The following is a 26,850-nucleotide window of genomic DNA, read 5'->3' on the forward strand; positions in this document are numbered from 1 at the left end:
CTTCGGAAAAGATGCATCATATTTTATCACATGAGAGAGATTTGTGTAATTTTCCTGCAGATCAAAACATTTCCCTCTCCTCACACGTTTTCCTTTGAGTGACAGGCAGGGAAAATGCTCTTACACGCACACTGTTTTTTTTGTTTTTTTTTTAAAAAAAGCAAATGATTTCTRAAAGCTTAATGGTTATTGCTCAGCCGTGAATCGGAGCAGGTTTGCGTACAGGGGTATCAGTGCACTTCTAACAAGTGRAACGTAGGCAGACCTCCCATGTGAAGGCGCAAGCAGTTTGAAAGCAGGAATTAATATTCTTTCACTGAAACTTCTCTCCCCCCCGTTAGTTTTCTATACTGGGCAGTCTGGCATTGTCCAGACTTCTTGTGACATGTCTCTGAGGCTGAGCATTTAAGAGGCATTTTGTAATAAGCAATGAAATGCATTTTCTGTGTGTAAATGATGAGCTGTTACATGTTTTTTTAAATATAAACCTTTAAGTAAAAAAGAATACTGAACAGCTTTCCTTTGGTGAAGTGGGAGAAAGCAGCGTCTCTTGTCTGAGTGTTTCTTTGTTTTTTGCCTCTGCTGTTTTGCAGATGACCTAGCTGCTGTGTGTTACAAGAACACTCTGTTCCACTCGGCAGCTCCCAGTAACAGGTTGAAATTCGGTAGCATCAATTCCAAAGCTGTCTGGGATGCAGGTCTCCAGGGGTTGTTTTTAAGCAGTCTGCACTCTCACAAAGCTTTGTCTTGTTAGAGCAAAGACTGAGGTGCCTTGTATTGCTGATCGTAGTTGACGTTGTACAACTTACTGCAGTAAATCAGGACTTCTCGTGGCATGTGATGACAGCTAGAAGTCTGTGTGTTCCAGTTTATCCCTGTTCTTTGTAAAAGCTGACCAATCAGCTTGTTTCTGGTGATATTATTTTTAATAATCATTAAAATGGCCTAGGACCTGCGTATCTGAGGCCTTTCCTTTTTGTGGCGTCTCACTCAGCACAGCAGCTAGTTGAACCCGGGGCATGCGAGCTAGCTCTCTGCTTGGAAGGAGGTAGCATGGGAAGGGAGTTAGTTACCTGTGAGGTCTCACTTTGGAGTGGGCGTCCCCCCGTTAGTTTGAAATATTGAATTTATTAATATTGTAGGCATGTCTGTCTGAAAGACTTTTTGGTAAATATTGTAGCAGTGTTTCACAAAACAATAAACAGAACTGTTTGGTAGCAATAGCAGCTGTTTTAACTGTTTTAGTGGTACTAAGCTATAACTGATGGTGTCATGTTGTGTAATTGTATCTTTAGGGACATGTTAGTGCCTACAGGCTTGTATAGGCACCTTTGATTTTGATGAACTTAAGGCTTCTCTTATTTCTATGTGTTTTTTGCAGCAAACGAAATTAAATAAACAAAACAAAAATCAAATCTTTTATTTTCCCATGTAATCCTATTCGTCTCACATACCGAGATGTAGCAAATCCATTGAAGTGGTGAAAGTGCTGTTAGATCTGATCTGGAGAAATCATTGCCTGTTTTTATAACTTTGCTTTTCCTCTCTCTTCCCTTTCAGTGTATAATTCAGCTGAACAACTCTTTCACCTCAATTTCAGAGGACTGTCATTTTCTTTTCAGTTAGACTCGTGGACTGAAACTCCAAAGTACGAGGTCAGGAATCATTCTTAGTTAATAGATAGTCTTTTTGCCTCTGATACTTGCAAAATATCACCTACAGCGTCTCACCTGCAAGCAAAAGAAACCAGTAATTTGGAAGGAATTTAACTCCTCAGTTGTGCTCTTATTTGTGTTATATAAGCATTTCAAAGCCCAAAGTTTTGTGCTTTTAGTAGACTGCAAATGCTTAGAGGCTTTGTTTGCATCATGAACTGGGACCAGCAATTTTGTTGTTGAAAGGAGTCCTCTAAAAATATGAGCTCTCTGTATGCAAATACATAAATACTAAGCAATCTAATGGAAGGCTGTTCTTCTATCAGTTATTTTTGAATCTCATCAAAGTGATTACACAACTAAATTAGGACAGAGTTCATGAAATATGTTTTCATGTTAAGTGTCCTTCAGTACGAGTGCTTTTGGAAAGCCCAGTAAAATGAGCTTTACTTGTAATGCCTGTTTGCATTTTCACCAAATGTTTGGATGAGTTACTGAATAATTGAACATATTATTGCATTCTGCGAAATTGCAGTGAAAGCAAGATCAGGTCTTCTGTGACTTCCCCTTATACTAATGAAAACGTATGTATAACCTCTTTTGTGTGAGGATGGGAATACTCTGCTGTATTATCCACGCTTATGTAAAAATGCATGCAGTGTGGTATTAGTAATAAGAGGAGCATATAAAAAGCTACAATTAGGAGAAATCAACCAACATAGTTCTTATGTCATAGTTTTAAAAGTTGTATCTCGACATGTGAGAGAAGAGGGAGGTATCTAGGAAAAGCTACTACTTAGCAGTTGTGAAAGTGAGTCAAAATCAGAAGGTAAGTTGGAACCTAGCGATAAGCCAAATAAAAACAATATACCACCAAGGAGTAGATGCTTTTTATGCAAGAGTTCCAAGGATTTTTACAAATGAAATGCCTGAGCTGCTAACAAAATCAGTTGTTCTACCGAGCAATTGAAAAACTGTTAAAATAAAATTACTAGAGCCAATTTTAGCCGTTGGAGAGCAGTGTGACTTGTTTTGGTACCTGCTTCAACTAACTAAGAATTAGTTACAAAAAGCTGATTACAAGTGCGCCTAGAGAGAGACATACCATGGTTCTCAGGGATGATTCAGTTCTTTATAACTGCCAGAATAGTACAGAAATTTGATTTGTGTTCTGAAAGTCTCTCATCAAGTCATTTACATGAAGTTAGTAGAAATGYTTCCACAGTGAGAGGCAAAATTCTCCACGATGTTTTAAATAGATGGAAATAGAATAGTTTAGAAAACAGAGTAGTACAAAACGGTCCACAGGGAGGAGGACTATTTGTGGAGCCTTCCAGAGAGGACAGTTAGGAAAGGCTGAAGACTGAAGTGAAATTTGAAGATGTCAAAATTTTTCAAGTTTAGAGAGGATCATACAGGAAGGCAAAATTAATTAGCCAGGCAGTCTAATCTCTGCTGTGTAAATGAAAAAAAAATTCTGAAGAAAGCTTTTGGGTTTTGATATAGTTGGTAACAAACTGCAGGTGACAAGAATGTGAAAACCTGCTCACACTTTCTCTGTTAAGAAATATGGCATATAGGGATTAGGCTCTTTCATGGGTCTAGAGGAAACTTCTGTCACTGAAGTCTATTTTCAAAAGTAGTCTAAAATCTGACTCCTTTAGACCATGAGTGTTAGGTGTTTGTGTTGTGGGCAAATTCAGAAAGAGGATTAAATTCAGGGCAGCTCTAGATTTGATCAGTATTAACTGAACTTAACACCTACAGCAAAGGAGGTCATTCAGTCTCTGGGTTAGTCTTTTTCTAAGAATAACTTTTCATGTTCGGCTTACATGAGATCAAACTAAAGTAAATCAGGATAATGCTCTGCACTTTGCATATGTTGTATTTGTTGGGTTGCTTGTGACAAAGTTGGTTCCTCTTCGGTCCAAAGCTAGCAAAGCATGTTGACAGTGTTGAAGAAAGGTCCTGTCACCTTTGGAGTTGAGAGAAGTAGGCTCTTATCACACTGGAAAAAGGAATCTGACTTCTTCAGCACTCCTTTTATTTGATGAGAAACACATAAAATCACGATCAAAACAATATGCATAAGAAAGTGGAAGTGATAAAGAGAGTGGAAAATTTATTTTCCAGGCTTTTTCCAAACCAACAAAAGTTCTGAATGGCTGAAATCGAGGCAGCGGGAGAGAAAAAGGAAGTTGTACCTTTGAGGTAGCCTGTTTTTCAGAACTCTGACTACAGCATACTAGTACAAATACTTTCACATCTAGTAAACTTTTATGTTGCTAGTTTCCAGAGATCAAACCAAGAAAACTTGAATTCTTAGTACACGCGTGGCTAATTGACAGACTAGTGCCATCTGTTGGTAGATAAGCATAGTGAGCGTTTCACTCCAACTTAGGAATCCAAAAGTGTAATGCAAAATGAACACCAGGAGTCTTCCCCCACCCCCTTTGCCCATGGTTGGAGACTTATCTGTATTGGTAAGCGTATTATGTATTTCTAATGTGATATTTTGATGTGAAGTGTGTCCAGTGTGTGATGCAGCCAGAATGATTTTGTATCCGCAGCCTAACTTTGCCCATGGTCTAGCTTCTCTGCAAATCCCGCATGGTGCGACTGTGAAACGTATGTACATCTACAACGGAAACAGCCTGCAGGATACCAAGTATGTACAGCTGGTCATGGCTTTTAGTTATTGACAACACATTTTTTCTTTTCCTTTTATGTAGGGGTTTTCAAATGCTACATATATTTACATATAAACTTAGTTTTATAGTTCGGTTTGGGTCTTTTATGTATTTGGTAGTACAGAATGCTTTTAGATACTAACCTTTTTCAAATTTCTGTAGGCATTATCCTCAGACTTTATAATCAAATATGATTTTGATTTATGTTGTGATAAAATCAGCCTGACTCAGCTGCAGTAGACTAACTCATTTGAGCTGAAAATAAATTCATAAAGTAAAGGAGGGAATGTAGTAGAATATAGTAAGAGATAGAGTTAAGCTATTTTTACTGTATGCTAAAGATCTCTCCCTAGACTGTTCAAACCCTTTGTGGTAGGAAATCAGTCATTTTGCAGTGTATTGGTACTTTGAATACCATAGCAGGGTCCTGCCAAAGGTCTTAAACTCTCTTGCTGTATAAAAATAATAAAATGTTTATTTCCAGTCTTAAGCTATATGCATACTCTACTGTATATTCCATATATTTCCTGAACTTATTATTCTGGGGAAATAATTCTTTGTGCGTTAATACTAGTGGAATAGTTGTATTTGAATATTGTTAATGTTTGATATGGTATTTTATTCTGCCATCTTCTAAGTAGTAACTTTTTGCACAACATCTGATGCTTTGCTATTTCTAAAAAACACTGTTTCTAGGGTTCCTTACTCAAAGAAAAGAATCTCTAAATTCTTCCTTTTAGCTTAGAAATACCAAAACTGATAAGGTAGTAGCTTATGTGGAGGAGATCACAATTTAATGCCAGGAGCAGTAATCCACTGGTGTGTTAATTTTCTCAGGAGGGAGGGATAAATTATAATGACTTAACAGCCTTGTTTACCCAGGCATTGCCTCCTAATTAGAAATAAGTGCACTTCAAAAAATGTTGTTTGTGCCCATCTGTGACATTGTGGGCTTTAGTGAACGCACTGATAATTGTCACGTGGGACTCGGGGGGGGGGGGGGCGCTGAGCTCAAAGCCTCAGTTCTTAGCTCAAGTCATTCACTTAGAGGAGAGATTGGCACAAATAGGAAAAGTGAATTTTAAAGGAAATAAGCTAGCACACAAAAAAGCAGCTCTTTCATTGAAAGTATGTTTCCTGCAGTTGCTATAATTATCTCAAATATCATTATAATTCAATTAAAAAGGAGGACTGTCCTAGTAAAGCTGCAGAACTTTGTGGTATACCTACACAAGCTGCATTCATGGTTTGGGTTACAGAATACCTTCTCAAGTGCAGTGAGAGGGTCATGGTGAAGGCTTTTCTGCTGCGTTTGGGAGATGCACCTCTTTCTACAAGTAGGTACCTTTAAAAACTGTACAACTTCCATTTTCCTGAGAAAAGTCTGAAATGACACACATCTTCATAGGAGGTACCCAAAGGCTAGATACAGCTTCTATAGTTTCTGGAGTCTTTAAAACTTGCTGCTTGTTTCATTAATAATAAAGGTCCTGCATTTGAATGCTGCCCTGTTCCTCTTTCTCAAGTCTTCCTGATGCTTGCACAAAACTGTTGATTTTGTGTTCTTTTAGTCTTCAGTCTGAGTTAAAAGCTGCTTAGTCAACACTAATGAGCTCTGTTGCAGTGAACTGTCTTCATCTGTCATCAGCTTTTTAATAGAGAATGTGAAGATTAAACCAATCCAATGCCCTTTTTTTTTTTTTGTATGATTGGTTTTAGGGCTCCCTTGATGCCCCCCAGCTGTTTTCTCGGTAACGTGTACGCAGAGAACGTTGATGTTCTGCGAGATGGAACTGGACCCTCAGGTTTACGGCTTCGCCTACTCACTGCAGGTATTGGTGAAGCGAGGAATATCGAATGGGTTTCTGCCCTCGGGAGAAGAGGGGCAGACTTCTATAAAATAGGCAGAGGTTATATATGATGCTTTTACAGGTGGCTTCAGTGTTTTATGTACCTTGTTTTGAGCTATCAGAAACAAAACCAAAAACAACCCTTGTGAAGGTGAGTCTGTCTACTGCTGCATTTCTCTAGGCCTGGAGAAGTCCCCGAGGGTTGTAGCCTGTGGGTTTTTTTTGTAATTCCAAGTTCTCAGAGTCTGTTTGCAGCAGTGGAATTTGTCTCCAGGTGTGTATATATAGAACAGAGCAGATGCAAGTATGTCACAGGAAAAAAAGGTTAGAAATCAAAAAAACCTGGGGTCCATGTGCATTTTTCTGAGATTCCAGTGACCTGTATTATGTCAATATTTTTGTGATGCATTCTAGAAGATTTTAGAAGTGTAATGCCATCAAGAGATACAAATGCTGTAACCTTAGACTTCACATTTCAAACTCAATCCAGTGTTCATTTGCTGTAGGAGACCGTGCTGGAAGTGACAGAGGTTGATAAGTAATTTGTCCTTGTGTGTTTTTTTCAGAGATGGGCAGGCCTTAGTCATTAGAGGAAGGTATATTGCCTGCAAAACAACCTTGTTCAGCGACGGTAGCTTGAGAGTTGACTGTTTTTAAGAAAAAATATTCAGGTTTTTTAATAATTTTCATTAGCAGTCCCTGCTTCTATTCTGATTATTAGCACTATCTATATTGAGGCAATACTTAGAATACATTCCCAGTATGCAAAAGTTGAAAGGGGAAAAGGACAGAATTTAAGATGAATAAGAAATGATAAACAAAACTGGAGCAGGTGTGTTCAAGTTATTTTGCTTCTGTCTTTTCAGAGGAAGATAATGGAGAGCTGCCTAGGACAGGGAACACTTACCCTCGTGTACTAGGGAAGGAGTTAGTTATAACATCATAGTAATGTAGATTTTGAAAAATTGGACACCTCTAAGGTAGTGTCGTACTTAGTTAACACGCATATCTGCAGTTTTAATGAAATGTTGGCCATGAATAAAATAATTATTAAAATTTTACATTAACTTTCAGACTAAAACTTGCTAGAAGGYGATCTTGGCATCTGCCTTGCTAAAGTTTGCAGAAACTCCTTTGCAGAACATATTATACACATGTTCTAGCATTAGTTTCTCTGCAAGTATATTAATTTGAAGTAAATATTGCTTAAAAAATCAAGGGTGGCTTAGTGGGATATTTTTCTGATTTATTTCATTTGGGAAATGGCTGCATGAATAACGTATAGTGAGAAAAGCTAAATGTGTATTTAGAGCACATCCTTTGTTTTGCAGTAACATGCATATGTGTGCGTGCATTCTAGAAAATGAAGATGCCACATCCCAGAAAGCAAATAGGGTCACAAACCACAAGATCTTGTTGTTTCTTAACATCTAGTAATGTATGTCAGCCATTCATCTATGTAATGGCACTTCAGTAAGATTCACTTCTAACAAACATTGTGTACGTATGAATGCATTTACTGTTGATTTAATAAGCTACAGGAATCTTCAGAGAAGAATGTGAATTTTCTCATATAATTAATATGGGTGACGAATTCAATTTTATGGGCTTTTTTTTTTTTTGCTGCAGGGGACATGCTTAGGTTACATGTCACTTTATAGCTTTGGAAATATATGTCTCGTTATTAAAGTTAAGTATTTTAAGAGTAGGAGTAATTCTTGGTACTTACTGCTAATAACCAAGTTGAGACTGACTAGGAAAACAAGTCACACTTTTGTGAAAAGCAAAGAAATGAAGATAGCATTGCTAAAGGTGGTGGTTAAGATGGGGATCTGTGCCATAGTCAGCAAATACAACACTTTGGGAAACATATACTGTTTTGAACTGTTGCAAAAGTAAAGAGTTAAATTTAGTTCAGCAATGTTGCCTAAAGAATTCAGGTGTTTCATTATGATAAACAGAGAAATGTTAAGCTTCTGCTATGGTTTGTTGATATATCTCTTGATAAGCAAAATATGAATGTTAAGTTGTTTTCTGTTTTTCAGGTTGTGGCCTGGGCGTTTTAGCCGATGCCAAGATGCGGGTATTTGAGCGCTGTGTGTATTTTGGTGATTCATGCCAGGATGTGCTGAGCACTTTGGGGTCTCCACACAAAGTCTTCTACAAGTCTGAAGATAAGGTAGGGAAATTCGTTTGGGCRTAGGACTTTGTCTCTGCTCAGTGCTGTCTCGGTTTAATCACAGGGCTTGGGTTTTGCAAGGCCAATAAAGTTACACTTTCATAAAGCCCAAATTACGGCCATTTGACATGTAATTAACCAGGATGAACCGTTGTATGATTTGGTTTAGAAAAATCTTTTTAAATTAATGCAGACCTGTTTAATTAAAAAAGGCGGGGGGGAGCGCCTGCTGTGTGGTTTGCATCATTTTACCCGATTTAAAAACTGATGCAAATGGGAGCAGTTTTGAATCCAAATGAACAGTAGCAAGTCAGTACTCTTTAATTTAAAAAATTGTATTTCATATAAAATATCTTCAGCATGTGTTTCAATCCTTTCCTAATGTTTTTGTGTAACAGCATATGAGTAAACCTCTTACTTCAGATAACTAAGCAAGAAAAAGCTGGTGTGTTATGCTGCTGCAAGCAGCTAATGGTCCTGTTGTGAAGCACAGGATATTACATTTTTAAACAAGCGCTGTAGTATGAAATGAGACCATGTCAATTTGTTTGACTGTAGTAGTAGTCTTGTTTGTGCATTAATCTTTGTTAGGACTGTAAAATACGTCTGAAAAACATGTGTTTCTTGCAGATGAAAATCCATTCGCCCTCTCCCCATAAGCAGGTTCCATCGAAGTGCAATGACTACTTCTTCAATTACTTCACACTTGGAGTGGTGAGTGGGAAGCCAAACGCATTCAAAGCTTTGATTTAGCTGCACAGCAATCCTTGCAGAATGCCAAGAGCTGTGGGGATGAGAGGCTGTGCAACTCTTGCTGCCTCGGGAGTCTCCGAATATGAGAAACAACACTGACTTTTCTCTAGCACTTGTGAATTCCATCGGTAACGTTTTATCTCCACCAGTGGATGGAGGGCTTTTTATGCTCGTGCTTTGGCATTCTCCTAGGTTTTCTCCCTCTGCCATGCCTGATGCATAGAAATACAAGCTTTCATTTCTGAAATCCACACTTCTGTCTCACAGGACAGATAAGTGTGCTGTAATACTAGTTATGGAAGTGTGCAGAGTTGTGGGATATAGCTCAACATTCATATCCCTCCCGAATGTAGTATTACAGCTATTTTGCTTTAGTCTGCATTAGTGTAAATCCATAAGCAGAAAGACAAGCCCTCCTTAGAAAAATAGCCAACATTAGCAAATAAAATAGTGCAGCTGTGGTTGCATGCTGAAAGAACTATGTATTTATTTGAATTTACAAATAGTCTCATTCTTGAATATAATTACTTTTCATAGTTCCATTCAGTTCCTATTGGATGGATACATATTGCTATGTACATGTACGATTATAACTAAGCTGAGCTTAATTTGGGGAAAGCCACCTTCCTCTCTCTGTATTGCTTCCTGTCTATCTGTTTTTCTTCAACAGGATATTCTCTTTGATGCAAACACTCACAAGGTGAAGAAATTTGTCCTGCATACAAATTATCCTGGTCATTACAACTTTAACATGTGAGTCTAAAGAACTGATCTGTTTTAAAAAAAAAAAAAGTGTTCTAAAACATGTAAAAAGGAAATTTTATATTCCCTTTATATAGTTTCTGTAGTTTTTCCCAAGGGTCTTTGGTGTATCTGATAGCCAGTGGAGGTTTCAGGAATCATTATTAGCATTTTTTATTTTTTTTTTTTTTTTTTTTTTTTTACTTTTAAATGCCTTTATATTGTCAAGTATGTCTTGAAGTGGTAAATGAAGTAAGGTAGTTCTTGGTCCAGCTATAATCAGCAAATTCTTTTGCTGGAAGCAAACTTGGCATTAGCAAGAGTGTCCATTTGCTGGTAGGTGGCTGCTGGTTTTTTTCTGACATTATTTCGGTTAGCGACACAGTTTGCACTCTCATGCTTGTGACCAAAGTGTTTTCAATACTTCTTAAACATAAACTCTTTAGTGGAGGAATGTGAGTTATGTAAGGAATAAGTGGTTGGATGTCTAAATGAAGAGAACATGTTTTCAGGCAGATGGCATTAGTATTAGAGAATGAGAGAGAAATCTGTACTGTTGTTTCTAACCTGAACTTTTATCCATCCACTCAATGTACCAGCAGAATAACTTGTGCGGAAGGACCTTTTGTATCCTTTAGAAAATGATGTTGCAACATTTCCAGGCTGCTGCCTTTTTTGATATAGTAGTAGGAAAAAACATTAGAATTTTTCTCCCTAATCTATTAGCGTTGAGACTTTTATTTTCATGTTATTCATGTGGCTTTTCATTAAACTGGTTATTAGGAGTTCTGTGCTTGCACTGTGTAGTTTATGTTGACTGTTCTGTTTTCTAATAGCTTTGATTTGCACTTTCTAGCTACCATCGCTGTGAATTCAAGATTCCACTAGTCATTAAGCGAGGTGAGTGGTTGTTCTTCATCCTGCTTCAGGGGGCATGTAGCACAAAATGCACAAAGGGAGATATCAGTTTTCATTTTTGACACATTCTTCATCATCAGAGGATGCTAGAAGTGAAGATCATTGAGGCAGAAGAGATTTTTGGGTTGTGTTTTCAGTTTAAAAAAAAAAACCAAAACTTCAGGATGAGTTCTCTAATTCTGACTTTAGTTATACTACCCTGATTATTTGCTTGGATCATAGGGATATATAACTGCAACATCGCTAATTTTCTGTAGTTCTGCTGCTCTGCTTTGTACCTGCTCTTTACCTTGTACCTGAAGGCTCAAAATCTGTAAGGCCGTGTTGGTCTGAGCTGGTCCAGTCCACTGTTGAATTTTTTTTAATGATGTGCTACTACTCATCATTCTCACTCTTAAAAGGCTTATTCATGCTACTTAAAGTGAACTGGTGTAGTTGAGAATGAGACAAGCATCCAGAGTGCTTTGGCTCTACATGCTGTAGTATGTCTGTAGGTGTCCACTTAGAAGTCTCCAAGCTCAGAAAATAATGTTATATGCTGCTCCCAATTTCTCTTGTTAGGCAGTGGCTCCAATTCAGCAATGTATTTAGATGTGCCCAGCTCTGTGCATGTGCATAATCTCAGTAAAGCATGTGGAACCCTGTCCAACTGAAGATTGTTGTGATCAAGGTAGACTTCTTCAGTATAAGAGTTAATAAGTATCATGGAAAAGTAGGTACTTGGAGTAACCAGGGAAGCAGGATGCTTGCTAGGGTTTGGCGAGGGATGCTTTCTTCAGTCTGATAGGCTTTCACTGAAAGCACCTACCTGTGTAAAGTGTAGTTCTCCTGTGGACGTCACTGCAGTCTGAGCATGTGGATGAATAAAAACGTGGAGGAAAAAAAGTCTCTATATACATGCTTACATGAAAATTGATTTATAGTTCAGCCAAGAGAATAAGCATAAAAGTCTACCCACTTTTTAAATCCCTTCCCCTAAGGCTATTGTGCAATAGTTCAAATGCTTTCATTTCTGATTATTTTTTCACCTCAAGTGGCACCATGCATGGATGTGTCTGATTTTCTTTTCATTGACCTTTATGTTCTCCAGCTCATGTTCAGGACATGTAAAAAGTTGAAAACAAATGTTACAAAACTTATGAAGAGTCAATCTTCTTCCATCTGGTGGCAGTGCGTGATGCAATTCTGTTTATTCCTTTCTGTAATTCAGTTTCAGACAAGAACCTGGTGGTTAGCTGCACAAACGCTGAATTCTTTMACCCTAAAAAGATTGTGTTCGTTAAACAGGAGGAAAATAGAGAGGAACTTTCAATCAAATTAAAGACCATATGCTATGTTTGCCTTTTTAGTGTCTAGCTTCATTCCCACCACTTCAGAGAAGATGCTTTCAATATGCAGAAGTTCACAGAGCATCTATGAAACAATGCTGGAAACTGCCAGCAAACAATTCATTTTGAAGATTGTAAGCCCAAATATGATGCTGTCCACATCTGTGGCTTTTTATTATTTAACAGAGGGGTTGGTTTTCTTTTCCCATGGGAATGACACTGGGGACTGTTATTCCCAAACTCAGCTTTTTCCCCCTTTCCTCCCCCTCCTTCTGATTTCAGCCCTGAGTCTCAAGCTGTCAGGCTTGCCAGCTTTCTTTCCAAACATGACAGTGTTTGGACTTGATGAGTAGCACATCATGTCGTGTTGATGAAAGTCTAGGCTAGGCAGGTTAACTCAGTGCAGAGAGATGTAGTTTCACTCTGATATTCTTATATGAGAATGCTTAAATTGTAATCTTACATGTATAGGCTGCTTTGTTTAATCAAGTCAGCTGATGTTTAATCAATACTATTGACAATTTTGTTTGCTAGTAAATGCCAGTAAATTTGTATATGAACCGATCTGAGGCTTGTACGTCTCCCTCTATCTGAACTACCCAAATAAAGGATTATATAGGAAACTTTTCTCTTCAAGCACAAATTGCAGATGCTTTTCTGTTTTTTCTTTCATAGATAGTGCTGATTCACAGACTGAAACATGTACAACATACAGCAAGGTAAGTCTTTACAGGACTGAATGGTTTACTACTTTCTTTAAACCACCTAAATGATCTATGCTAGACTTGCAGTGTGGTTTGAAGAAAAAATGGCATTGTTCCATGTTGATTTAAAATAGAGATATTTAAAACCAGAATTTAATGAGTGTGTTTTGTGGTTCAGACATTTTATTATGTTAAGGATTGAAGGTATTCATTGTAGCATGCTTTTAGTAAACTGAATTACTGCATGTTTTGCATGGTAGCTGCAGGTAAAGGGCCCAAATAATGGGACACTTTTCAGGCGGCAGCAGCAGCAGATCTCACAAGAACATCACTGCCAAGTGCAGATCCCCTGATTGCGAAGGCTCCTTGAAGACTGTATAGCTTTATATCATCTGGATGAAATTCCCAACAGGGCAATTGCCACTGCATGACTTTTTGACAGCTACACTAAGTTGAAAAATTTTGTGAAAATTTTATTCAGAAGAGCCTCTTCAGTTAACATTTAGCCAGGGTCAGTGCTGTTCTCCTGGCTCCTAGGATGCCCAGGGAGAGCAGCAAGACAGGGCTATTTGTTCCTGCTTGCTTAGGGAGTCGGAGCAGAGTAGTGGGACAAACTTGGATGTTGCAGTGCTCAGGTTTCTCCTATGATGATGAGGAATATTTTGAAGATTTGGTTCAGTCAGTTTCTACAGACTCGGCCCCAGTTACCTGCCCCTGTTCGGACAACGGCAGTGTCGATGCCTAAATGTAAGCTGCTCGCCTTCAGCTGCCTTCTGAATGCTAAAAGCTGATTGAGCGAGATCCCACTCTGGCTGCATGGAGGTTCTGAACATGGTTTAGGAAACTGACTTTCCATGGTGAATTTTGGACCCCTTACTGGAGGGGAAAAAAAAAAAAAGTAGTCAGCAACTCCAACGCTACCACCATTTTTTTGCTTTTTGACTGAGTTACTGCATCCTTCAGTGCTTTGGCTTATTTCAGTCTTGCTTGTGAAACTGCAGCTTTTTATTAAGTCCGCTTACAGTGGTGAAAAATGCYGTAAATTCCCAATCATTAAATGGCATAGCTTTCCTCTTCCTTTCTGAACTTGCCTGCTAAATCAAGCAATGGCTGTTGTGAGGGGTAGCAGTGATGCTGCCTTTCCCTCTGCAAAGGTATGTAAGAAGATATTTTGCTGAGGTTTCCTACAGCTGTAAAATTTTCTAAGGTGTCCCTGAAAATGCTGCAAGACTTCCCACATACATTTTCCCCATAGGACCACAGAATTTATATTCATTTTTCTGATYTAAAGCAATTTTGAGACAAAGATGAGAATTAAACTCAGAATCTCCTAGCCCTGATAAGTTTCCATTACTGAGTATGGCTCCAGTCACAAAATACTTCTGTAAGTACAACCTCCTATATTACTTAGCAAGCGAGCAYGCCACAAACAAAAATGTATGTGACTCTCTTCCTAGATAAAAAGAAGAGTTTTCCTGTGGCTCATTTTAACACACAGTCTTTGATATATTTGCAGTGGGACAGTATTCAGGACCTCCTGGGGCACCCTGTAGAGAAGCCAGTGGTACTACACAGGTAAAGATTTCTTTTTGKTTTGCTTGGCAGGGCCTGAGCTGATAAGAGAGGATGAGTTTAGGGAGAGTAAGGGTGGGGTTTTTGTACTAGACACTATTGAGATTTACACAGTGTCTTTGCTGTTAAAGTTTCAGGCTTTCTTTCCATTAATAAGACAAGATCGCTGCTCTCTGAGGAAATAAAGGCTGACATGCAAAATGAAAACATTTCCAAAATTCCTTGAACTGTAAAATCCAGAGAGCTAAGCAGCATGTAAATGAGTATCTCTATGTGTAACAAATAGTGTAGACTTATACTATAATACATGTTTCAACAATGCAACAGAATACAAGGCAGTGTCTAATATATAGTAGTCTGTCTGAAGGAGTTTGCAGTCTTGCTTTTATATACATATATGGTGGTTGTACAGTTGTCTTTAGCTGAAGATAGAATAGTATGCTTAAATTTGCTCCATTTCTACAGGCATTGAGCTGGCTGTTGGGTAAAATAGGCGTTATGTGTTTGCAGAATTACCATTTTATAATCTCTGACATATGAAACAGTTCTGCAGTAATTTTATCTCAGGATGAGTTTAAAGTCATGGGTTCTAAGAAAATACTGCAGGAATTTCAGAAATACTTAACAAGGTATTTTTTGTCAGACTTTCACTACAATTTTGAGTTTGATTTTTTTGTGGAACTACTGTTTCTTGTGTTTTCCCCCTTGCATTACTCCTGTTTTATGCTAGTGAGCAGAAGCCATGTAAAGTAAAGCCGGGGTGAAATGATGCATAGCACTCATCTCTTTTCCATCTGTGCTGTAGAAGATAGTTCAACCAGAATCTGTTTCATTGAACACATCTCCACTCTTGAACAGGCAGTTTGAGAAACTGATCAGTTAAAAGCCAAAAGATATATATTTTCTAGGCTTTTTTAGGCTGTGATCTAAAATCCATTGTAGTCAACAGGAGTCTCTTCTTTTTGACTTCATGGAGGCTTTGGGTCAATCCTATGATACTAAGCACACTGCAGTTTAAAAAAAAAAAATTATACATGATCCACAAATATCCAAAATATTTGAAAAACAAGTGATATATTAATATTGAAAAGTAGTGTTTAATTAAATTTAGATTATTCCATTTTGGTATCATGCAAAGTAATTTTTTAACATGATGAAGCCAGTGGCTTAACAGACAGCATGTAGTAAATATATTTGAAAGATGCTGAGGAAATAAAGTAGATGAAAAAGTGGGAAAGGATCTTACACAAAAATAGTTTGTCAAAATTTACATAATCCTCCTCTCTTCCTGTATATCTGTCTATATTCAGGATTTTTTCCTATCCAAGTTCAGGGAAAGAGTTTTCCATAGAGATCATTAGTAACTTTGATTATTTCTCTCTAAGTATTAATAGCTGTTCTGTGACATTAAAAAAAGATACCCTCTGACTCATTTGKACTCTAGTAGTGGTGCTGGATAATGTAGGCTTACTCTCTTTTGATCAGAGGCATTTAGCATGAAAAGATGCTGCAGTTTACCCTGTATTAATGAGTGCTTGTTCTTTCCTAAGAAGTTCCTGATTCTCACATACTCATTTTTTCCCTCTTTTTTCTGTTAAGGTCATCCTCTCCGAACAACACTAACCCATTTGGATCAACCTTTTGCTTTGGACTGCAACGAATGATCTTTGAGGTTAGGAGAAAAAGTTTCAAATTTTTTGAGCAAGAGAAGATGAGGAGGAGTTAGCTATTATTACTTTTTACTGACTTCTTATTTCCTATTTCAACAAAAGCCAGCACTCAAGAGTGGCTGTATTCTCAGGGATTATTGACAGAAACAGGCAGCTTTCTCTTCTCTAAGGTTGTACATTTGCATGTTAAAGCTGGTGCTTCCAGTTTGTCATCTAGGACTTGCACTAGCAGGAGATGCATGCACGCAGCTCCGAGTACTTGTGGAGCGTGCTGGTGTTTAAGTGTCATGGAAATCTAGAGACCGTTTATAGGAACTAGCCAAGACCTTTCTGTTGGTTGCTTTCTTTGGTTGTTGGGATTTCTCCTTTCAGGCAGATCAGTTCCATTTTTGCCATTTTCACTCTTCTGAGCTGCCTTTTGGTGTATGATTCTTTTAATTTCCCTTTTCCCCTGCCGTCCTTTTGCAGGTGATGCAGAATAATCACATAGCTTCTGTTACTCTGTATGGCCCAACGAGGCCCAGCAGCCAGTTGAGAACATCGGACCTTCCCCAGTGAGCATCCCCTGCAAAGTCAGCTAATCTAAATGCTACAAAATTAGTACAGCGTGCCTTGATTTGCTGCCACTTATAATATGGAAAGCACGTTATGATTTTTTTTTTTTCAATAAGCCTTTCCACCCAGGAGCGGTGTGGAGGGGAAATTCTCTCAACCCTTCATCATGGGGCATGGAACTATTGATGGAGGAAAGCAGCTTAGGTGCCTGTGCCGTCGTTTATTCCTCTCAGTTGCCCTCATCCTATGCAGCACAGACCTGAGGAGACTGTCTGCCCTTCTCGGATGGCAGAAGGGGGAAGTGGAAGAGGGGCACGTAATGACTGCAAGAGTTAGAAGCACAAACTTTCTGAGCCTTGGAGCATCTGGAAGCAGGTATTGATTTTAGTCTGTTTGTGTTACTGTATTGATGTGGTGGTCACATTTTAAGAAAAACGTGTGTGTGTATATATAGATATAAACACATCGGTATTTCTGTGGCTTAGGACATTGTACCAAGTGTGACAAGGATGTATATATGTCCATGATTTCAGGCACCACATCTTTGTGTAACTTTAAACCAAGCAAGTAGCATGTGCATAATACTTGGTTGTAACATTTGCACTACATACACTTTAATTACTTGATAAACGTTTTTCTTCACTGAGGAGCATCTGTGTACTGGGTATGAGTGGGGTGTGATGGTTATTTAATGTACGCTGTGCATAAAGCTTATTTATACAGTGGATCAGATTAATCCACCTTCCTGCACTAATAATTACTTGATGTGCTGAAACAATTTTTTTTTCTGCCATGACTGGTTTACTAATTTTTTTCATATGCAGCTTCCAAAAAACATTCTGGAAGGAGATATTTCTATGACTGAATTATATTTTAGTGAAGAGGTTTGATACAATTTTTCTTACTACAGAAAAATTGGAACAAGAAATAGTGTTGCCTCATTTGCATCTGTTCCAAAATCCTTTATTCCTACCCTCTTTCTTTAGAGAAAGAAAAGCTGTATATAACAGTGTATCAGAAAGAAATTCCCCAGCTCCTCTATCACCGAGAAAACCTTTTCTGTAACTTTTGATGTATGATTTTAATTTAATGCCAAAGGTTTAGCCAAAGACATCCTTACTGTAGTTTCACCATTTCTGTACATACATGCTAACTGCACACCCCACCCCAGCAAACAGGATATAGACTTCTTTCTAGTTGGGAGATGCTGCTCGTGACATTTTATCCCAGGAGGATACTTTGGGTTTGTAGTTCTCTTACCAGTCTTATTTGGGGGAAATAGGTGGTCTGTCTTTGAAATATTGAACCCTTTTTAAAAATGGACAAGAGAAATGTATAATTTTATCCCATTTTTAATATTTTGGTGTAGCAACTTGTGATACATAGATGACAATTTTGTGAGTTTTACTATGTGTGTACAGATTTTGTAAATATGACATTTTTGTAATTTTAACTCCATGTACAGTGTAATCCTGTATAGTTTATCAGTGAATGAGAGATAGGAAATAGAATGTTAACTGCAGTTTTGGATCCTGGACCAGTAGCAGGGATAAATGTGGTGTGTGTGAGACATTCTTTGCCATTTAGTCTTCCTGTATACTGTGATATTCTAAACTGTTTTGCTAAAACAAACAAACATAAACAAATGCCCCATTGAGAATCTAATGAATAAGGAAAAAGTTATTGTTTACCTTTATCCCTAGGTGTCACTCCTGTTGAATCCCTGTTCAATCTGTGCTGTCTCCTGTGATCATTGCTTGCTAAGAAAATTCTATGCCTCAATCTTCCTTTTGTTTCCTCTCTAATTTTAATTTCATTTTACATAGCCCTTCTGTAAATTAAATGGAATAATAATGAGCATGTACACTGAAAGAAAAATAAAATGAGACTCTCAGTTACTGTTTTTGTGTTAAATACAGTTGCTGGGTCCTTTTGTAATAAAATCATAGATGTTCTTGCTTTGCTTTTTTTTTCTTCTTACCAATTAGTCCTTTTTGTTTTACCATCTTTCAGATGTTATATTCAAAGTACCTTAATAGTGTTCCTTGTTTTACAGCCAATATAGCATGTCCTCCAAAGAAGCAGTATGAAAAATAACATAACTTGCAGTCTGTTCCACAGTAGACGCATTGAAGCATACTATAAATATTTGTCCTGAAACAAGGAAAGAGTCTTACAAGTATGGTAAATAACACTGTGGATTTTCTTATTGTATTTTAAAATGTGATTGTTACACCCGTTGTCAGCCTTTGGATATTTCATTAAAATTGATCAAGCTTCAAAGAGTTTTGAGTATCGCACAAAGTAATGAGAGAGATGCCTGTAGTAACTGTAGCAAATGTAATTTCTCATATTGTTTGCTTATGCCCTAAGGTACTTTAACAGAAAAGCATTGAAAGTAAGCTTTCCCTAAAGTAGCTTAGAGGCTAATGCAGGGTGTGGGAAATGGGACTCCTGTTCCCGTTTCTCTTGCGTTGGCTGTGTAACCCTGGGCAAGGCACTAAGCTATCCATGCTTTAGCTCAGCCTTCGCTTTTGGACCTGGCGTCGTATTTGGCTCACGCTGCTCGTGGAGAGTTTTGTGACCTCTGAATTTAGGTGATGTGCTTGTTACTAACCTATGATGGCAGCATGCTAATTATTTTAATTAATGTTAATCAAGTCTTTTCTAATAAAGACTCTGGATTAGCTGCAGGGGAAGATAAGTTATTGACAGGATGACTTGAGTAATGGCTACACAAATGCCTACTAATATCCCACTCTCAAGCATATTTGGACATATTCCTCGAAAGGGTGAGGTCAGGACTGCCGCTATAGCGTGAGCCTCCAGCCTAAGGACACGACGCCAGCAGCTAACCAAAGGTATTTAACAACTTCAGTGGCTCCCATCTTCACTTACAGAACTCTGGTGAGTCAAAACTAACACAATATTGTAGATAATTAAATGTGCTCTCTTAACAACCCAAATACTTCTCCAGGTCAATCTTGAGGCATAGAAGAAATCTTGCTTTGTTTAAAAAAAATTATTGCTCAGTCTCTAAGGAAAAAGCAGTATGTTACATCACTGTAAGTAAGACAACTCAAATGATGGGGTCATTCCCAAATGCAGCCTTTTTATTTGCCAGTGATTTTTTTTCTCTTATAAAATGGCAGAGGATTTTGTCTGTTAGAAGCTCATCATGACACTTCTGTCCTCCTTCATTTAAAATTTAAAAAGATCCCTTTGTTGGTCTATAGAACTGGGCTGAAGAAGTCTTCAAAGACCCAGATTCAGCATACTTTGAGTTATTAGTAAGGAGTGAAAGCACTTTTCCCAGTTTTTGGGGGGCAGTCTGAGACATCCCGTCTGCTTTGAGCTCATCAGCAGTTTGAGGGATCTTCTGTAGGCCAGGCCTGAGACATGTTAAATGTGACATGCAGCTCAAACCAGTCCCTTGATCTCAGAAAGCTCTTCTGTGAGAGGCAGAAGTTAAAGGCAGCTTTGCATCTTGGCCACTGCTGATGGGCTGAAGGCAAAGCATTTAACTCTTGGGAGATGCAGGACTTGAAGGGCAGGGGGAGACTAAATGCAGTGCGGCTCTGCTGGGCTTCCCCTCCCTTCCTTTGTAACTGCAGCTGCCTGCAGCTCACTTCCCTGAGATGTTTTGGTTTGTTTGCTGCTATTTGGACGAAGCCAAGACAAGCTGTTCCTGTGCAGATGCGTTAGGGGAGCTGGTGCGGAGTCTTTTGAGGAGTTGCTGGCATGAAGAGCATGGCCCTGGGGGCTGACGGCAGTTCTGTATCACCGGACTGGAGAGAGGAAAGCCTGGGGAAGAAAGGAGGCCCGGGGAGCCCAGGAGGATGGCTGTCTGGCAGGAAGCGGGCGCCAGGACAAGGCTGTTCTGTTCGAACAAGGACCTGCTGTTTCTCGCGGAGGTGGCACGCCGCCGAGCGCAGCTCCAGCCCTGCCAGGCCCCCTGGGCAGGGTGCATCGCCTTCGCCTCCCCGAGCAGCGCGGAGGTTTGCTCTGTGTCAGAACCCACCTTGGCCTGTGCCCTCCTACCTAGTGGTGTGCGTCTCCATACAGATACTGCATTGCTGCAACATGTATGCTGGTCCATCCTTTTGGTTTCACATGATAAAACTGTCTCCTTTGATACAACATTTAAGTACAGTTGCATTTTTGAATAAAATACGTTGAGTCTGCAATCCCTTTTTGATGTGTGTCTTTTCACTTTGTATAGAAGCTGTCAGAGTGTGTGTGTGTCTTGTCTTGTCTTGTCTGTCTGCCCGACTTGAATGTAGCAATATTTTCCATGATGTTTCATTTGCTTATGCTTAAACCCTGATCTTCATGACCTTTTTGGAGGTGAAGCTGACCAAGCTTCCCATAATCTTTAGGCCTGCAAGCAGTCCCTGGGCTCCTGTTGGTGTTACAGGCAGTGCTATATAGATCAATGCTGCTGTACAGTACTAGAAGCTTCTGTTCCCCAAAGTGCAGTTCCTGGCAGTAGAAAATTGGTTTTCTTGACAGGAACCATTTTACTTCTAATTCTAAACAGATTTTTTTGCTGAAATAGACTAGTTGGGCAGTGTGTTAAAACTGGTTCATGTGCTCATGACTGTTCCTATTCCAGAACTCCCATCAAAACTGTTTAAAACAAAATCTTTCGTACAGCTCAGCATTACAGCAAGATGGTGATTCATCAGTATAAGGGTCTGGCTCAAGGTTAGATTCCAGCTGATGTTTCCCGAAGGGAGACTGAGGGTGCTGGCGCCCGCTTCACACTGGCTGGTCCTATGGGATATTAGAGCAACTTTGCACATCTAAACTTTTGTTACACTTTTGTATTTGTCTGGTGGCTCCAAACGTATAGGAGAATAAACTTGCATGTGTGAAGCTGTGTGCCTGGTGCTCTGAAAGAAATATCAGGTCCAAGCTGTAGCTCTTTGCTTACTTTAGAATATTTGGACGAGTACCARGATGTCTAATACGGCAGAATTTCCTGTGGGCCAATTGCATTTTACACTTTTTTGAGTTCAGAGCATTTTTTGGTAAGCGTTTTGATGCAAAAAGCGTTCTTCTATTTTTATCTCTGCAGTCACAATTGTTTCATGGGACCTTTGTCTCATAAGCACCTTTTTGTGTTATTTTACCTCCTTCCTCCTGTTACATGAACGCAAAGGCGTCGTCTTCTCCAGCTGGTGCTGTCAAACACAGCACTTGTAGCCAAAGCGATACAAAAGATCACTGCGTTCATTTGTGAAATGAGTAAAATACGAATTATTTCTGATTGGGTCTTTTCGTGTGAGCTGTGCCCTGGGATGTTTCAGAGAGAAGGTAAGATTGAAGCAAAATAAGGGGACGTGAGAAGCAGAGCTTACTGAAGTGCTTTGAGCATCAGATTAGGATCGGGAGTTGATGAGTTAGGGCAGCTTTGTTCAAGCCCAGGGTATAACTAATTTACCTAGCAATATCTGCATCTGCAAAGGTATTCATTTCTGCAGGGAGTGGTGTGTTACTCGGAGGATTCAGGTTGAACTTAAATGCCCCATCCCCTACTGCACCTGTGTGAATTTTAGCTGTAATTAATAAAGCCGCTCCCTAGCTGGTTTTCTGCCAGACGTGACATCCAAGGCTTTTGTTTCTTTTGTGGGAATGTTTGTTTTTCAGGCAGGCAAACTCGCTCCTTTTCATGATCTGAAAGTGCTGACTGCTTCGGATAGTGGGAAAGGTAAGCTGGAGTTTACCGAGTAGATCATTTACTGTTTTGAAGGCGATGTTATTAACTTTTGTGTTGGACCAGACTTTAATGTTTTAACATAACCCTTTCTCTTCCATGCCCTAATGCATTTCCCTTTAAACGTTATTAGTTTATTCATTTTATAGTACTGCATATTATAATTTTGGGCRCTTGGTGTTTGAAGTATCTTAATGCTTTGAACCTATACCTCAGATTGCAATCACTGCATGAGTTTCATTCTATTTTTAATATCCTTCAGAGCAACATTTATTTTAAATACCTGTCACACACACCCCTGCATGATTATGCAACATGCAGTTCAATCAGCTAAGTAAGGAAAACAGAGCCTGAATCACTTCATTCCATTTCCACCTTGGCTGCTCTTTCTTGGAAAAACTGAACTGATACAGGATTTTGCAGCATTGCAACCTAGGGGTTATCTACACTGATACAAATTTCAATTTTAACCACCAGCAGAATTTAACCAAGTGGGTTTAAAGTACAGCTTCAAAGGTGTCTGCACAGGAAGCTTGCAGCCATTAGTACACAAATTGTGCTAAGCGTGCTCCTCCCCTGTACCCTAGCTGACTCCCGTCTCATGCATCCAGTGCTAGTCCTGTTTTCCTGAGTTTGCCCTGTTCCTTGCTGTGTAGTTCCGTTGCATCCAGAAGTATTGAGGCTACAAAGGCTCTTGCACCCCTCACCTCTGCTCTCATGGCCTCTGTGAGCATTTGTCTTAGTATCACAGCTTTATTCCCGTCCAGCTCAATCAGGTATCCTGGGCACAAGACAGCCACCGAGCACCTGGATTGTTTCGTGTTTTTTCCTGGCCTCAGGACTGGCCTTGTCAAAGGAGAGGGGCTGGGGCGGGAAGGAAGGGGTAGAAGATCCATGCGCTGGGTTTGCATGAATTGGAGGGGTGGTAGCAGGCCGTTCAGAACTGCTGGGGGAGCTGTCGGCTGTTCTTTGAAGGAGTCGTCCTCAAAGAGCTCGTCCTTTGGTTTAGTTTAGTTTCCCCTCTTGTTTCTCTTTATTACTGTTTGCATAAACCCGAGTATTTTGCTATGCCTGAGAATGAAAATAACTTAGCAGTTTGTATGCRTGTGGTTTTCATGCTGGCTATGAGCCTAGAAAGTCCTGAAAAGCAAGTTGGATTTTAAAGTATTACTGGTTTTGATGAGCAACGATAGGGTTAGTAGCATAGCTAGGGAAATGCAGCGGGCTAATTTGCAGCAGCGGGCTGCTGAGAGCCTGCAACTCCAGCTGAAATGTATAGCTCGGGGGCTCAGCAGGTCTTCAAATCAGACCAGAGGGGCTTGGGGGTAGATTCCCCCCTGCAGTCTGATGGGCTTTCAACTCACTCTGGAGAATAGTCTCTGTTCTAGTATTTAGGCTAGCATGAATTTTCTGAGCCGGCCGTTATTTTGTACCATTTGCTTTTGTAATTGGGGTTTGCTTCTGAGAACCTGCTGTAGAAAGATGAACACCTAAACTGACTGCAGGCAGGAAGCGCAGAGTTTTAGCGCTCGGTTGCTTCAGCGTTGTCTTTGGCTCTCTATTTTACCATCTCTAAGCCAGCAGTGAACCTGAGCTAATGATGAATCTTGGCATTCAGTTCCAGTTTATGAGTTTGGACATGCTGAATTTGAAGTTTAAGCCAACTGGGCTCATTACAGTGGCCAAACCCTGCTTCTTATGTATAGTATGAAAAGAGTTTGACTGTGCATGGGTCCCTCAGATTCAGTAAAACCTACTGAACTGTATTAGCTTCAGAGGTTTGTCTGTCTTGAGGAAGTCTGCTTGCTTTCCTTGCTACCGTTAGAACCCACATAGCACGTTTTTAACATTTTCTTTTCTCATCAAGGGTTATAGTCATAAACAAAAGAATGGAGAAAAGAGAAATGCACCCCCAACCAGTGCATTGAATTAGCCAGTTAATAGAAGCCACTTGGAGTTGTTTTTTTTAAATGGACATGTTTGGTTTTCTGGGCTGCAGCTTGAACCTTTTCAAAACTTCTCAAGTTCATGGGGTTTGTGTTTACTCTCCAAATTTTGTTTTGCTTGGAGAGGTAATGTGGAACGGTCTGTGTTTGCTTTTCACGCACTTAAAACAGGTTGAATGGGCCACGCAACAAAGGTTGACAAATAAAAGCAGGTATAGTTATTAGATTTAGTATTCACTGGCAAAAAATGAGCTATTCCATAGGATAAGGCAACAGAGTGAAGTTTGCTCTAGTTTTGTTTCTGCTGGCTGTCGGAGTGTGTGCTGGCACAAACAGATGTTGAACAACAACTTTGATCTCAGACACAATGCACTCGTTAATGCTATATTGTAGGTGGATTGCAGATCTGAAGACATTACAGAGGGAGGAGCCAGACTTAGTATATCTCCGAGCTTGAAGGGAAGATCTACTTAAAAGACAGCTGAACTTGATATTGCGTTGTAGGAAAGCATAAGGTAAGCCTTGTTTATTTTCCTACCATTACCGTTAAATTAAGTCCATCATAAGAAAAGATTTGCCAGGTTATCCAAAACAACGAACTACCTGTTCTTTTCATATTGCTGTCCTCATGCAAAATACATGTGGTGTTTGTCTTAGTAAGCCACGCACGCAGATGTACTCAACAAACTCACTCTGACTACTAGAGAGGCATGTTTATGTGCTTTTAATTGCAGTATAAATAAGTTCCCAACTTGTAAAGTAATCAATACATTGCTGTGCAAGCTCATAAATACATGCCTGTCGCGCATCTTCAGGCAGGAGAGTGACTGTGTTTTTCCCATCAGCAAGGCTCATTTCCACACCCTGCAGAGCTACTCGTAAAGCTCCCATGAGCATTTTGTATTTCAAGGTGTCATCCTGAAAGCATCCCATATCAGCTTATGGTCCTTTGATTTCTACCTTCCCCTGAAAATACGTTATCATAAGGTTTGAACTCTTAAAATGAAGATAATGCATTGCTGTATACCTTTAATTATTCATACCCATAGATACTACCGACTTGTTTTCCTCCATGACGTGCTTAGTTAATGAGAACTGAGCCCAAACTACAGCTGAGTGGGAGGAACATTAGAGCCAGATCTAAGTGCTTCTAAGTGCTTAAGTGTTGACCATTGTTTAAAAAAACGAGCAACCCCCCCCCCCCCCAAAAAAAAAAAAAACAGTGTCCTTGTCTGATGCTTAAAATGCCTACTGAGTTATAGGCAGTAAGTGAAGCATGGGAAGGCATCTACCAACAGAAAGATTGCTGTGCGTTTTTGCTTTTTTTGCAATGCCTTTAAGAAAGGCTTTTGTGTTTTGAAGCCCTTTTGTCTGAAGAATACCCTAAGCCTTCACCTTACATGCTTAGCAATCTCAAAAGTCTCAGCTGCTCTCTGTAGTTGGCTGTACTCTTGTACAAGAGTGCCCAAGTCTGTAGAAACTAGCCCAGTCCATCAACAAGTTTTCCTTTGGTTTGCAGAAGCTCCCCAAATGTGACACAAGCAGCAGTTCTGTATGTTTTTGCCCTCACCAGGAAAAGGCAAAAATAGAGCTCTCCAGATGCAAACCTTCTGAAGATCTGGATTAGATGGTGAGAGAGAGATCAACTGCTGTTGGATGACTTTGAGTTTTCATGGAGTGCCAAGTCAGCCTAGAGTGTAGAGAGCCTGAGCTCCCCAAAACACCACAGACAGGTCCTCTGGCGTCCTGACAGCATGTCAGTAAAACAGGTATTTGAACTGAAGTGCTGCTATGAATAATGAAAAAACAAGACATAAAGAGGGGTGAGCTGAAACTTCTTCTTATCCTTTCCCTAAAGGCCCTTCAGACTTCTGCTCCTTCCCAACTACCTACTTACCCATCCTCTGCTCAACCAGCCATGCCAGCCCTCGGCCTCCAGTTTGTTTTCTTATAGTCTATCTTAACTGGGACCCTCTTTCAATAGCTCTGTTATGTGTTCTTTTCTCCTCTTTTGAGGCCTCTCCTTTGAAAACCAACCAGGCAGTGGCAATTTGATTTGAGCATTCAGAGGGGAGACCTGATTTCATTTACTCGTTACTGTGTTGTTTGGTAATTTCTCAATGAATCTGAGTGATTCTAATCAAGGTAACAGGTTGACAACCATCCTTGTGCTCCTTGGCATGATCTCTTGCCCTGTTTTTCTCTTTCCACTTGTCACATTCCTAACAATACTGAAAAATCTCTGAGGATTGCATTTTACAATGCATTTGTATATATTGGCCCTCTAAGCACTACTGCAAGTCTAATAAATAATAATAAATTAAAGATATTGTTACAATTATTTTGACTCGTTAACAGAGAAGGACCTACTATATAGTATGTGTGTGCAAATGTGAAATTTTGGCAAACTCCTGCAATAGTTTGTATTCTTCTCTTAATGCAGTAAATAAGATATGCTAAAATACTCTATTTCTAAAGTCCGTCTGCTTGGTTGCAACAGTTCCAGGTTCCCTTGCTCAGCTGGTTTGCCATGTGTTTCTGCTGCAGCCTGTCTGCATGATCAGAAGAGT

General features: G+C 39.5%; 1 protein-coding gene and 1 long non-coding RNA gene across 11 annotated transcripts in view; both read left to right on the forward strand.

Moving 5' to 3' along the window:
* Positions 1-20,802, forward strand: part of CUNH16orf70 (chromosome unknown C16orf70 homolog) — a 38,285-nt gene extending 17,483 nt beyond the window's left edge. For 2 of the 10 annotated variants that reach the window (XM_026088161.1, XM_026088166.1), the window contains 11 exons: positions 1,561-1,655; positions 4,226-4,323; positions 6,065-6,177; positions 8,241-8,374; positions 9,005-9,088; positions 9,798-9,880; positions 10,725-10,768; positions 12,790-12,833; positions 14,335-14,393; positions 15,990-16,062; positions 16,529-20,802. In XM_026088161.1, the coding sequence (XP_025943946.1) occupies positions 1,561-1,655; positions 4,226-4,323; positions 6,065-6,177; positions 8,241-8,374; positions 9,005-9,088; positions 9,798-9,880; positions 10,725-10,768; positions 12,790-12,833; positions 14,335-14,393; positions 15,990-16,062; positions 16,529-16,618 (917 nt within the window). In that variant the 3' untranslated portion in view covers positions 16,619-20,802. The remainder of the gene's footprint in view (positions 1-1,560; positions 1,656-4,225; positions 4,324-6,064; positions 6,178-8,240; positions 8,375-9,004; positions 9,089-9,797; positions 9,881-10,724; positions 10,769-12,789; positions 12,834-14,334; positions 14,394-15,989; positions 16,063-16,528) is intronic. The other 8 variants (XM_026088159.1, XM_026088165.1, XR_003257111.1 and 5 more) reach the window with 7 other exon arrangements.
* A 3,883-nt stretch (positions 20,803-24,685) lies between these two features.
* Positions 24,686-26,849, forward strand: LOC112976686. Its single transcript, XR_003257114.1, has 3 exons — positions 24,686-24,795; positions 25,854-26,049; positions 26,781-26,849. It is a non-coding gene; the product is annotated as an uncharacterized LOC112976686 (long non-coding RNA).
* Position 26,850: the final 1 nt, after the last annotated feature.

Source organism: Apteryx rowi, unplaced genomic scaffold, assembly GCF_003343035.1.
Source record: "Apteryx rowi isolate R43461 unplaced genomic scaffold, aptRow1 scaffold_755, whole genome shotgun sequence".
Lineage (NCBI taxonomy): Eukaryota > Metazoa > Chordata > Aves > Apterygiformes > Apterygidae > Apteryx > Apteryx rowi.